Genomic DNA, 13,493 nt, shown 5'->3' on the forward strand with positions numbered 1-13,493 from the left:
CATTAATTTATGTAAAGCTGTAATTATTGTTCCCAAGCTTAAATTTGTCATAATCTTTAGTTACTGTATTTTTTTCTCTTAGTTATTGTTTTAATTTTACATTTTAAAATACGTTTTTTGACCAAAATGTTTATTTAAAAAAAGTCAAATAACTCTATGTATATTTTAAAATGTTGGGTTAAATTATTCATGCTAATAGTAAATGTTATTGCACTTATTTTTTCTGTCACTTCAGTTTGAACATTGTTACTGTAACAGCAAAATTGGAGCACAAATAAAGAGACTTTCTCTAAAGATGTTTACCGTGCCTTTAATGTAGGAAAACATTCAAATATTAGATCTGATTATATTTTAAGGTTCTGTATTTAACATGGTCACTTGAAATTAATATAATAATAAAGACTGACAATGAACAGGGTGTGTTGCTTAACTTTAAAACAGCTTATGAATCAATAATGTTTCATTATTACATTCTTATTTGTGCACTAAAATTCCACATATCATTTGCTTATGTTTGGACTAATCCATTCTCAGTTGTCTTTCATGCTGCGCTCTATCCAGCTGACAAACTTGGAGACGCGGGTGTACACTCCAGGTTTCATGGCATTTGCACAGCCGAGACCCCATGACGTCACTCCCTGAAGGACGAAGGTGTTCTGTGCGTAGCAGACGAGAGGCCCACCGCTGTCACCCTGGATGAGTGTGAGGAATAGGTCACAGTTTAGGTTGTTATTCACTTAAAATCAGTTACTCTGCCGCAGTGGTGTGTGGTGGTGTTCTGAAAGTCCTCCAAGTTTTGTTTTAATCAAATGTAAATTCATTGTTCAGACACATTTTCTTAATTAAATAAACATTACTTACACTATCAGAAAATATATATATATATTATTACATTAACAGTGTGATCAATAGAGTGTTTTCATCATGCATCATCAATTGGCCATAAAAGCCACTGAACCGAACGATAGCGTGTTTTGTTGATTACTGTGGCTGAAATGGTCAGTTATTGTCATGTCTTGGGCTGTACTAATCGGTCAGACCAAGAAAAACATTTGGAGTACTATAGACTGCCAAAAGTTATAACAAGTCAAGGAAAAGAGTGCAAAAAACTGAGTTTATGGTTGGGCAAACTGAACCGGGATTTCCAGTGCAAGAATCTTGACAACATTCATGTTTGTTCTTATCATTTCCAGTCAGGTAGATGAAATATTAGGCTAATATCTTAATTAATACTACTTGTAAGCATCTTAACCTTAGTTTGTCAAAATATTGCGCCCTTTCTTCCTTACTAAGTTCTGCTCTATATGATTTAGTAACTTCCACATGTTTTTTCCATGGTTTAGACAGCATAAATAAGAACAACGTATTCAGTAGTACATTAACCGTGCTGTTGTTTACATCCGAGTATGGCCAATATGGCCGCGCATGACCAAATCGTGACCTAAGTGCTAACTCTCTATTCTATTTATTAAAGCCAAGTATGAAGCTCATCAAGTTAGTGTTTTTAAGCATTTTACAAGTATTCCAAAATAATGAGTTAGTATTATTAAGGCAGTAACAATTTAAACAATTCATTTTATTTGTAAACTTATGTTTACTTATTCTTTTAAATAGTTAACCTTAATTATTCTTAATTTTTCAGATCATCAAATATTGTTAAATATTGCCACCAAACCCAATGGAATCAGGAGAGGTGAGAGAGACGCGGACTCTGGTGGTGTCCCTGTTGGACAGTGTTTCTTTAGAAAAACGAGTCGTTTATACTCCTTTAATGTTATATTTTGTAATATTGGCGTTGTTTTATTTTTGTACTACATTTTTTTTTCTCATGCAATATTTTGAGGAGGCACCGCCTCCCTTGCCTCCTCAGAGGAAACGCCCCTGCTCTTTTGTAGATCTCAAATCTCATATACAGGTGTGGACCAACAAGGGTGAGTAAATGACTGTAGTGAAAAATTAGTTTTTTAGGGTGTTTTTTTTGTTAATAAATGGCTCTGTTCCAAACCTCAAGCATCCCACACAAATAGCGCTCCTCACATGAAGTACTTAAAGGAGAAGTCCACTTCCAAAACAAAGATTCACATATAATGTACTCACCCACTTGTCATCCAAGATGTTCATGTATTTCTTTCTTCAGTCGTAAAGAAATTATGTTTTTTGAGGAAAACATTTCAGCATTTTTCTCTATATAGTGGACTTCTATGGTGCCCCAGTTTTGAACTTCCAAAAGGCAGTTTAAATGCAGCTTCAAACGATCCCAAATGCGGTTGTAAACGATTCCAACTGAGGAAGAAGGGTCTTATCTAGCGTAACGATCTGTTATTTTCCTAAAAATAATACAATTTATATACTTTTTAATGTCAAACACTCGTCTTGTCTTACTCTGCCTGGACTGTGTTTTCCCAGTTCATGACAGTTAGGGTATGTCGAAAAACTCCCATCTCATGTTCTCCCTCAACTTCAAAATTGTCCTATATCGCTGTTTTTCCTTTTTTGTTAAGGGTGTTTGATCTTCTTTGCATGTTCACTTTGCAAAGACTGGGTCGGTACTTCTGCAGTGATGTAGGATGATTTTGAAATTATTTTTTAAGTTGAGGGAGAAAATACGATTGGAGTTTTTCTACATACCCTAACTGTCTTAAGTCAGAATACACAGAGTTCAGGGAGAGCAAGACAAGATGAGCGTTTGAGATTAAAAAGTATTAAAAATTATTTTTTTAAATGAAAACAATCAATCGTTTCGCTAGATAAGACCCTTCTTCCTCAGCTGGGATCGTTTACAACCACATTTGGGATCGTTTGAAGCTGCATTTAAACTGCATTTTTTGAAGTTCAAAATCGGGGCACCATATCAGTCCAATGGATATGGAGAAAAATGCTGAAATGTTTTCCTCAAAAACATAGTTTCTTTACGACTGAAGAAAGAAATACATGAACATCTTGGATGACAAGTGGGTGAGTACATTATATGTGAATCTTTGTTTTGGAAGTGGACTTCTCCTTTAAGACTCAAAACTCTAATAGCATATGGAAACATTTGCTTATTTTTGTATAGGATGGAACTATTGACTAGTATTGAATGGAACATAGTTTGATGAAATGCATTCTGTTTGTTTAAGTGACAAACATATGCAATAGAGGGTTGGCACTTGCATCACGATTTGGTCAGTTACCTGGATGTAAACTACAGCATGGATAGCACAGTTAATGTACTACTGAATAATTTTGTACTGCTAATTTATGCTGTCTAGACCACAAAAAAAAAAAAAAAAAAAAAAATGTGTGGAAATTGTTAAATCATATACAGAAGGACTTAGTAAACGGGAAAGGGTGCAATATGTTGACAAACGAAAGTTAATAGGTGGTAAAGATATGTACGAGTATTCATTTAGATATAAGCCTAATATTTCACCTACCTGACTGGAAATGAAAAGCACAAACATGAATGTTGTCAAGATTCATGCCCTGGAAATCCTGGTTCTGTTTGGCCAACCACAAATGCTTTTTGATCCTCAAACAGTTTTTTGCACTCTACTAGTATAGTTTTTTTTCAGGTCCGACTGATTAGCACAGCCCAAAACACGACAATAACCGACCATTTTTAGCAGCAATAATCAGCGAAATATGCAAGTTTCATTCGGTTCAGTGGCTTTATTTACATTCATTGCCAATATAGCAGATCAGTGACACGTCATGAAAACATTCTTGATTACAATTTGTCCTTTTTAATGTTTGTATGCATGATTATGCCTAAAAATGGTAGGTATCTAACTAGGGTTTGAAACCGAGCCAATGTCACTGAATCTAGTCATTTTTTCCTAATATAGCTGTAGTGCATGCCCCCCCTTACCTGACAACTGTCCGTTCCACCTTCTATGTTTCCTGCACACATCTCATGCTCCTTCACACGGCCGTTCAAAAATGATGCGCGATTGCAGACTTTGTTTTCAATTACAGGGAAGCCGGTTTCTTTTAAGTGACCTTCTCCGCCAGTTCCTAGGAAACAGAAAGGATTAAAACTATGAAATCTTTGATATTTGTTCATATACAAGTCAAAAATTTGAAACAGTAAAGATAAACAATCCATTTGGCTATATGTCTTTATTAAAGTAACTTACCCTGTGTCTCCCCCCAGCCTGTTACATAACATTCAGTATTGCTTGGTACAATGTAGTCCTTTTCTGGTAGGCAAGCAGGCAATACCTTATCGTTTATTAATGCTGGCCTAAAATCAGATAGAAACATGAGTTTGCTGTCCTAAAGTCATTATAAATAAAATGAGGTTGATATATTGGACTAGACTACAGTTTCAAGAGTCAGAACTGCATTTAATTTAAGTGTTAAGGTCAAATAATACTTAGTTAGGATAGTTCACCCAAAAATGAAAATTCTGTCATTAATTACGCAGCCTCATGTAAAACCTGTAATACCTTGATTCATCTTCAGAGCACATTTTAAGATATTTTTTTATGAAATCCGAGAGCTTTCTGATCCTGCATAGACAGCAATGCAACTACCACGTTCAAGGCCACAGTGAAAGATTGCTGTCTATGCAGGGTCAGAAAATTCTTGGATTTAATCTAAAATGTGTAGGTCTTATGGGTTTGGAACAACAAGAGGATGAGTAATTAATTACAAAATTTTCATTTTTGCGTGAACTATCCCTTAGAGAAGTGTACATTTTACACCACTAGAATCACTGATTGGAATTGCAAAGACAGTGACTATTTTCATCTGCCATTGGTCAAACAAACAAAAAGTCCTACCTAAAACTCATGCCAGTCAGTTTTGGGGAATTAACTGTTGTATTTAAACATCTAAAGCGTTACAGACTTCACCAGATTCATGGTGTGTTATTTGAATCACAATTGCAAAGCAATAGTTACAGACATGAATGTGGACAATAGAAACTTACCTGTCCAGCTTGAGAAGAGCTATGTCAGTTCCAACTGGTCCCTTAATAATCTTAGAAACATCTCGCTCCTGTTTTGATTGTTCGGTTGCACGTTCTGTGTGAATTCCAAGAAAGATCTTGTAGGCAGATGGACTTTCAGACCTGCATAATGGTACGTTCACATTTAGATGTATGAAAAACCCAGTACTGGCCTGAATAAGATGTTTTGCAGAAAAGACATTTGCATATAGTCCACAAGAGAAAATATTAGTTCATTCATAAAAATAATTCATAAAAATTACCCCATTCAAAAGTTTACATACACTTGATTCTTAATACTGTGTTGATACCTGAATGATCCACAGCTGTGTGTGTGGGTTTTTTTTTAGTGATTTCACCCCCTGGCTCTTAATGCATCATGTTTCCTTTTGAAGCTCAGATGTCCACAGTGTGAAAAGGTGGATCTCAGAATCATACAGACATTGTTGTAAAGGGTTCAAATACACAAAAATGCTGAAAAACCCAAGAATTTGTGGAACCTGAAGGATTTTCTGGAGAACAGCGGGCAATTTAACTGCAAACAAGGAACTCATGAACAACTATCTCTAAACAAAAAACGCAGCTGTGGGTCATTCAGGTAACAACACAGTATTAAGAATCAAGTGTATGTAAAACAGGGTAAACAGGGTAAACGTCTTTTATGTGAAATATCTTAATCGGGTCAGTACTAAATAAAAAATAACATGCATTTTGTATGATCCCTCTTATTGTGGTAAAATAATTAACATTTTGCAGATTCTGCAAGGTGTATATAAACTTTTGACTTCAACTGTACTAGGTTATGCAGTGCATGAACTCCAGTTCATAAGTCCACAGACAAACAAAATGTACAGGGTTGTGGATTCCCAGAAGCAAGGTGAGAACAACTGCACTTCTGTACTCCTAAATATTGACAAAATTCCATTTTTGCATCATATAACCCTTTTATTTTCCTTTTTTTGGAAAAAAAAACAAAAAAACAAGCACTTACCTCTCTAGGCAGTGAGCTGCTGTTAAGACCCACTGAGCATCAATTAGCGTTCCACCACAGAAATGAATTTTGGTTCTGGTATGACAGGAAATGATGATTCATAATTACAATTTCACATCAGCAATTTCACATTCTAGTAGTTTATTTGTATACCTGGTCCTAAGACTGATCTGCCAAGGCCACGAGTGTGGTTTGGAAACACATCCCCCAACGATCCTCCCAAAACAACGCTTTGGTTTTGTTGCTGGTTGTCCACATTTCAGGCCATCTGGTTAGAAAGTAAAAAGCCCAGTATCAGCAATTAGCATTCAGGAATTCCCCTTGCCACTGGAGTCAATCATTCCCAAGGGGAATATTAAGAATTATTACCGCAGTCTGGGATCTGACAGTAATCCCACTTTTTACTTTGATCGGTTGTATAGCACCAAGGTCCATTCACATCACTGTCTGGGTTTCTGCATTGCTAACAGGGTAACCAAGTAAAAACGGTGTTAAAATTTCAGTTGTTTCCCTCAAAAAATGCTTACAATTTTGCATAGACCTACATTCGACTCCAGACCCTTGTCTGGATGTGTTTCAGGGGTAAAACTGGCATGCTGATGGGGGGTCATAGAACTCCACGCTTGGCAGGTCACTCCCGTTATAGTCGTGGATGTGGGACCCCGGTAAGTTGCTCCATTGCCAACCTTACAATCTTGCAAAACGAATCAAAGCACATTGTAACTCACACCCTCCCTAAGGCAATACTATGGAACTCGTGACATTTAACTTGTTAGCTTGTAGATGGATAAACCTGTTTCCTGAGGAGTTGATGTTTGGACTGGTACTGTTGGACTGGCAAGGGGTTCCTGTACAATGGGTGTCCTGTCACACCGCTCAATATTGCAGTACTCCCACCGAACTGAAGGATCTGTGGTGTAACACCAAGGGGCTCGGTCACCATCTGGGTTCCTGCACAAGTTCCTCCTCAGATCTCTGCATGATGGGTGAAATCATGAGGTGAAATGAGTGGAGCTAAAGCAACTGTTTAAGATGATGGAATTTGGTGCAATGTCTTACGCTGCTGGGAAACTCTGAGGTGTTTTGGAATGTCGATGAGGTTCCATGGATGTCCAGAACTGGCATTTCTTTCCACTGACAGTCTCTGACATGGCACCGCGGTAGGAGCTTCCATCACCTTCGTAACATTCCTCACCCACAGGGATCACCGGCTCCTCTGCAAATCACATATCTATGTCATACACGGCTCTTTTACCAGTTCTAGGAGCATATTAAGTAAACAACAAAGAAAGGACACCAAAATCTACATTAATGAGATATGGATTTGTAATGGCTTCTTCAACACAGACCAGGTCTAGGCTGATCTCCACAGCTAGGTACACTGCAGTACTCCCAGCGGGTCTCAGGATCGGTGGTGTAACACCATGGACTTCTCTCATTATCAGGGTTTCTGCAGTAGTTCTTATCAAGGCCTCTAGGATGGAAACAAATTTTAGTTGGGTTCTGGGGCAAGACAGATCTCATTGTTTTACCCTGAAGGATAATTCAGACTTCGAAGAGTCTGTCTCTTTGGTTCTTCAACTGTCAAACCTTGCTCCTGGAGCAAGGATAGGCAGCGTTGGTCCTGGAGTGCTGCTGTCCTGCAGAGTTTAGCTCCAACCCTAATCAAACACATCTGAACAAGCTAATCAAGGTCTTCATGATCACTAGGGCTACAGGCAGGTTAGTCTTTTTTCAACCGATGTTGCCTATCCCTGTCCTGGAGGCTTCTGTCCTGCATAATCCTGCGTAATTCTAGTAATCCTGAAGACCTTGATTAACTGGTTTAGGCTAAAATGGGGTGGGAGCTCAACTCTGCAGGACAGTGGCCCTCCAGGAGCAGAAATGGATACTCCTGTTCTAGTTTAAGTGTGCCATATTGCTCTTGGAGGGCCTTGTCGTGCAGAGTGAGGTTCTGACTCTGCTCAAACACCTGCTTGTAATTTTCAAGTAATCTGGAACACCTTGATTAGTTACACAAAGGTGGTCCTCCATGTGTAAGGTTTGAAACCTCAAGCAAAACCCATGTTTCCCTCAAAACCATAATGTTGATGCTTACTTGCATGGGTAGTTCTCTGGAGTTCTAGAATGCTTCTGGGGACTTTGGGATGACCATTCCTGGCACGTTTTTCCTGAGACTGTCACCGCAATGGTGCCCCTGTAGGAGCTACCTTCTCCAGTTGCACAGGTAACCTCCGGTAAAATTGTGGGTGGTTCAGTTGCTACAAGAAAACAATGTCCAGTTAATGATGAACTAATTGCTTGTGTTTCAGATTGACAAAAACGTTGCTTACTGCATCTAGGAATGTCGCAAGCTTCCCAGCGTTTAGACGGACTAGTGGTAAAGCACCAGGGCTTAGGCTCTCCATCGGGGTTCCTGCAATAGTTTTCTTCCAAGTACTTATCAGGAAGGCTACAAAAGACAGACAGTCAAAATATGCACAAAATAGACCACATCCCATTTGTGCTATAAAGGATAATGTCTCACGCTGAAGGGATGTAACCATGGTTGTGGGGTTTCTGAGAGTCCCAGCGTTGGCAGGTAAATCCACTAGCAGTGGTGGAGATCTTGCCTCTGTAGTTTTCTCCACTGCACTGCATACATTCCTCTGCAGATATTTAAGAGCAGATTCAAGGGTCAGTTCCAAATTGTGTTTTTGCACCCTTGTACTTCACTTAAAAGCGTGGCTCTGAATGAAATTGAGCAACTAAATCACTTCTTGAAAGGCTTATCCACCAAGTCGTTAGAGATTATTATTATTGTTGTGACTAAGAGAAATTTACCAAGCACTGCACAAAGTCTATACTATATTCAAGTTGAACTACTGTAATTTAAATGTAAACATGTTCACAGGATATAGTTGGATAAAGGAGAAAGGATAAAGTGGCAGTGGTGCCAGTAATACCCTTCTATATTCAGAGTACTCACTTTCAGTGCTCTTCAGAATGAGCAGGATAGTGAGAATAACTTTTGCATGAGATTCGCCCATCAGTATGATATCCAACCACTATTTAGCAGTTTGTTTTCAAAATGTACCTGTGCAATCTTGGATATCGCAGTTCTCCCATCGTTTCCCTGGATCTGTGGTGTAGCACCAGGGACCCCCTTGATCTCCATCTGGGTTTCGGCAAAAGTTTGACTCCAAGTCAGCTTTTGGATGTGTCTTTGGTGTTATGCTGTAGAAAGTTACGGTTAATTAGCTGACAACTGTAGTTTTTGTATTTCCTATATCTATTTTTTCTTTTTTGCATCATGAATGAAAAAGTCAAATTAAGACAAATACTTTGGCACATGGGGGAAGGTTCCCTCCCATCGCTGACATGTTTTTCCTGATCTTGTCTTGGATTTTGTCCCTCTGTAGTCTGTGCCAATGCCATTCATGCACTCCAGTAAGTACTCTGTATGAAGGAATTCAGTGCATTCATTACAACATACTTAAAAACATATTCAGCGTTCTAACCTAGTACTCTCATTTCATTTACTAATGACACTGATATATGATATATATCCATATGATAATGTAGCAGTTTTCTTATTGGTACTTACTGTACATTCTTATGGCCCACTACAGGCAGTGGTTCTCAAATGGTTTGTTACATAAAAACGGAAAAGATGCTAATTGCTAATATTGAAATGTGATCAAATAAGCATACATAAAGAGGGAAAAATGCTTCCTATATCTAATGATGTCAACATCAGAGGCAGTAAGGCCAAACAAACTCAGTATTTTGGCCCAGTGTTTCTTCTTCCTTATAAATTTATGAATCTATTTTTGTTGTGTTATTAGTTTTCTACATTGGATGTTTTTATGCAGTTTTACAATATAAAAAAATCTATTTTTTAATGATAATTTTGGTAGTGTTGTTGGATCACTACATGATTTTAAATGTGAAATCTGGGTCGTGAAGCACCAGTGGAGAATCACCGGTCTACAAAGTGCTTGTTAAGACAACATCCATAAGGCAAATTTAAAGCCATTTCATTGTTTAACCTAGACATTACTTGATTCCTTCACACTTAAAAAAAACAACCCCTCATTGGATGATAGATTTTTAGATAATGCTCTTCACTTTGTTTACTGACATGGACCAAACTACACTTTGGTAAATCTGGATTATATATTAACTCAGACTTTTCAAAAAAGCATAGCCAGTTCCTTAAAATTCATAATGTACTTAAAGCTAATTTAACAGATTTTAGGGGATCCTTCATAGCATCATCTGCTATAAACCTTCAAATCCGTGAAGTAATAAAATAGCCTATAGACTTAGGCTATAAAATCTTACCCTTTTTCTCATAGAGGGCAGCACTCATTCTTCGCAGTATTTGATCAGTTTTTGAGTTGGCAGGTAATGTTACACAATCCTGATCTTTTTCGATATACAAAAAGGACCTGCAAAAGAACATATATACAAATACACATATTTTATAATTATAGATTGGAATAAGGCATCACCTGTTAACATTAGATCAATCTAGTACAGCACAATACAGTTTGAGAATTTTGTTATGGTCTGACTTGCACCTGCATGTAAAAGAAGGCTCTTTGTTACACTTGACAGCACAATCTTCCACAGTTTTCACAGTGTATTGACCTTTAGGCAGTTTCACTATCCAGGCCCCATCTGTTTTTATATATGCTTCCAAAACATCTGTAAAATGTGAAAAGATGGAAAAAAGGATAAGTTGAGTTTGAAGTCACAAACACATGATTTATCAATGTTGATCAAGTAAGACTTGTGTGTAAGTTTTGTGAAGTGTGCTACTATATCTACCTAAACCAACAAGGCCAAAACATCTTAAACTAGAGCCCATGTAAGCCCATGTAAGAATGTTTTCTAAAATACAAAGATCTCAAAGACATTTGCTTTACATTTGCAGATGAACAGATCTTCCTACCTGTGCTTTGGCTGTGGCACCTGAGGAAACCTGAAGGTAAGATCAGGTCATATGCAGATAAATAAATACGATTAGTTATAGGTTTTAGTCAGTTAATTTGATTAGTTATAGCATAGAAAAAATAGCCTTATAATTAAGCACTATGAATAAATATTTGTCGACTTACCTGTAAAAAGGAAGAGACAAAGTAAAAGAACTGCTTTGTGAACCTCCATGTCGGAGCACTGACAAGCAGGGACTTTGAGAGGTTTTCAATCAAACATGTCAGTACAACAAACATCATAGGGCCGTCACTCATCAGTCAATCATTGTCGTAACAAGGACATGGAACAGGTCAAGATGTGTTTGTCGATCAGTATGTTTGAACCCACCATTACTGTTTCTGATCACATGATTTATCAGAGCTGGACTTTTTATTTGATTAACCTTTGTGGTCTTACTTTGCATTAAGATTTTTGGTACTAAAATTGCATTGAAAAACAATGAGATATAGAGAAAAAAGGACAGGCAGATGAAGTCTTTAATTATAAAGCAACTGATTAAGCAGTTTCTTGAGACCCAGAAAACTCAGTAGTGTTTTTAATGTCATACAGCATTTAAAATAATAAAATTAATTGCATAACATATCAAACCAGTCCTTTTAAGAAGTATATTCTCATCATTGTCACAAATCAACAAGTTAATTATCAACTGAGAAAACAGAACCCGTCCTACGCTAACTCAGTACACAAACAGAACAGCCTAATTTTGCAATTGTGAATACTGAGCCAAGCAACCATGAGAAAAACTAGTGTAATCAAGATTTAAGCTGAAAGGAAAATGGAGGAATTGACAACAACATAAGCCAATAGTGCAATAGGGGGAAAAACATGCAGTCTTGGAAAAATACACTAGTTAAGCTTGTTTTCTCCACTCTAACCCCCATTCAGGAAAACAGTAGAAAGCAATCAAGGTTTGGCTTTTTAATCTGGTATCAACACTGAACAAGCCTATTCATGTGTATGCTTACTTTAATCAGATTAAAGAACTGAACAAGGTAAGTTGTAGTTTTGTTGACTTTAAATTACACAGATTACGTTGCATTATTCATTTTAATTTGTTATTGGTTACAGCTTTGTGTTTACATGAAGTTGTATTCTGTTGTACAAAGCCGTGTAATCTTAAGATTTGTTAGGATTATATTGATTTCACTTTTTTTATTTGTCCCTAACTGGTGCTGTAATTATAACTGATAGTGATACAATCAAACCGAACTGTGGAAGAAACCAGTTTGAGTCCGAAGACATAGTCATATATACTTGCAAAGATCATATCTCATATAAACAGGGCATATTATAACAGTGGAGCATGTTGAATTCACTTTGCAAGTTATAACAAATGTACACAAAAAAAAAAACTGATGTCTTCATCACCCTAGTTTGTATATTAGGACTGTTTAATGGCTTGTCCAGACAGGCCTGAGTAGACTGAAGGGTTTTTGTGAGGAAATTTAGCTGAGGGGCAAGTATTGCCCATTTTCCGAATCCGAAGACAGACTATTTTGGGACCCTTCAATCTGTCTCCTCTGTTGTCCAGCATCATGAGGAAAACCAGCCTCGGATGAGTGAATCTGAACCTGGTTTCCCATCTCAGTCTGTGAATCAGGAGGCGCTTGAGGAACAGCAGAGATCTGAAATGGGCAGAGCTGCCTGTCAACCTGCCCAACATATAATGTCTCAAAGATCCCCTCAGAATCTTTCTTTTTTTTTTTTTTTTTTTTACATTAGTTATTTGTTTACACCTTGCTGCTGTCCCCCTTCCCCCCCCTTTATTATTACTATTATTATTATTGAGAATTTTAGGCACAAATTACTCTTCTGACAAAATTGGAATTTTTAAGTCCTGAATTCTAAGCTTACAGTATGTAGTTAAATTGTCAGTTACATTTTCTGACACCATTATAAGTTTTGTTATATTACATAGTTGTAAATTATTAAAACCTGAAAGTACAAATACATCTCTGTTCATGTTTAAGACTAGTAATTCTATTTATTACACTCTCAGAAATTAAGGTACAAAAGTTGTCACTTGGGCGGTACCTTTTCAAAAGGTACACTTTTGTACTTTTTAGGTACTAATATGTACTCTTTAGGTACTAATATGTACCTTTAAGGTACCAGCATGGACCCTTTAGGTACAACGGTGTACCTTTTGAAGCTGATCCCCTCAACCCTACTGGGAATTTAGATGCCTTCAAGGAATGCCCAAAGCCACATATTCTGGAGAGATTCTGGCAACTAAAAACACCAGTGGTAGGAATCAAGAAGTCCTTTATCTTTATGGTCTTTAGACAAATGTACATTTACAATAGTGTGGAAATAAAATTCATTTTGAGATACCATGTTCTATACATATCAGTAGTCAGTAACCTTTATTTTTGAGAGTGTACAGAAATATGGAATTGTTATGGAATATGGACACGTTTCCTAGCATGTTTTTGCCAGCGTGAAGTACCTAAGACACTCTACTTTTTTCAGTTCAATTGAGTGAGTCATTTACGCTGGAACCGCTCTGGAGTGCGTTTCCAAAAAGCATCGTTAGCCAACTACGGTCATTAGTTCCTTTAAAGTTTTTTTTTTTCTTTCTGAACA

General features: G+C 37.3%; 1 protein-coding gene across 1 annotated transcript; it reads right to left on the minus strand.

Annotated features, from left to right (window-relative positions):
- Window positions 1–294: 294 nt before the first annotated feature.
- Window positions 295–11,174, minus strand: plg (plasminogen). The gene is made up of 20 exons (XM_051138197.1): window positions 11,030–11,174; window positions 10,864–10,893; window positions 10,490–10,616; window positions 10,251–10,357; window positions 9,248–9,362; window positions 9,001–9,140; window positions 8,452–8,572; window positions 8,258–8,376; window positions 8,023–8,185; window positions 7,274–7,398; window positions 6,984–7,140; window positions 6,718–6,899; window positions 6,470–6,618; window positions 6,294–6,387; window positions 6,078–6,192; window positions 5,925–5,999; window positions 4,916–5,056; window positions 4,119–4,225; window positions 3,851–3,996; window positions 295–692 (listed from the first exon to the last, which is right to left on the minus strand). Exons 1-20 carry the CDS (start codon window positions 11,076–11,078, stop codon window positions 531–533), a joined length of 2,424 nt encoding a protein of 807 aa, XP_050994154.1. The 5' UTR covers window positions 11,079–11,174; the 3' UTR covers window positions 295–530.
- Window positions 11,175–13,493: the final 2,319 nt, after the last annotated feature.

The sequence above is a fragment of the Labeo rohita genome, chromosome 20 (assembly GCF_022985175.1).
Source record: "Labeo rohita strain BAU-BD-2019 chromosome 20, IGBB_LRoh.1.0, whole genome shotgun sequence".
In the NCBI taxonomy this organism is placed as follows: domain Eukaryota; kingdom Metazoa; phylum Chordata; class Actinopteri; order Cypriniformes; family Cyprinidae; genus Labeo; species Labeo rohita.

Excerpts from the sequence above, each read along its gene's own strand:
- plg (XM_051138197.1), bottom strand. The coding sequence starts at position 11,078 with ATGGAGGTTCACAAAGCAGTTCTTTTACTTTGTCTCTTCCTTTTTACA. Across the intron at positions 10,617-10,863 it reads GTGCCACAGCCAAAGCACAG|ATGTTTTGGAAGCATATATA; the intron begins GTAGGAAGATCT and ends CACATTTTACAG. Across the intron at positions 10,358-10,489 it reads GAGCCTTCTTTTACATGCAG|GTCCTTTTTGTATATCGAAA; the intron begins GTGCAAGTCAGA and ends GTTCTTTTGCAG.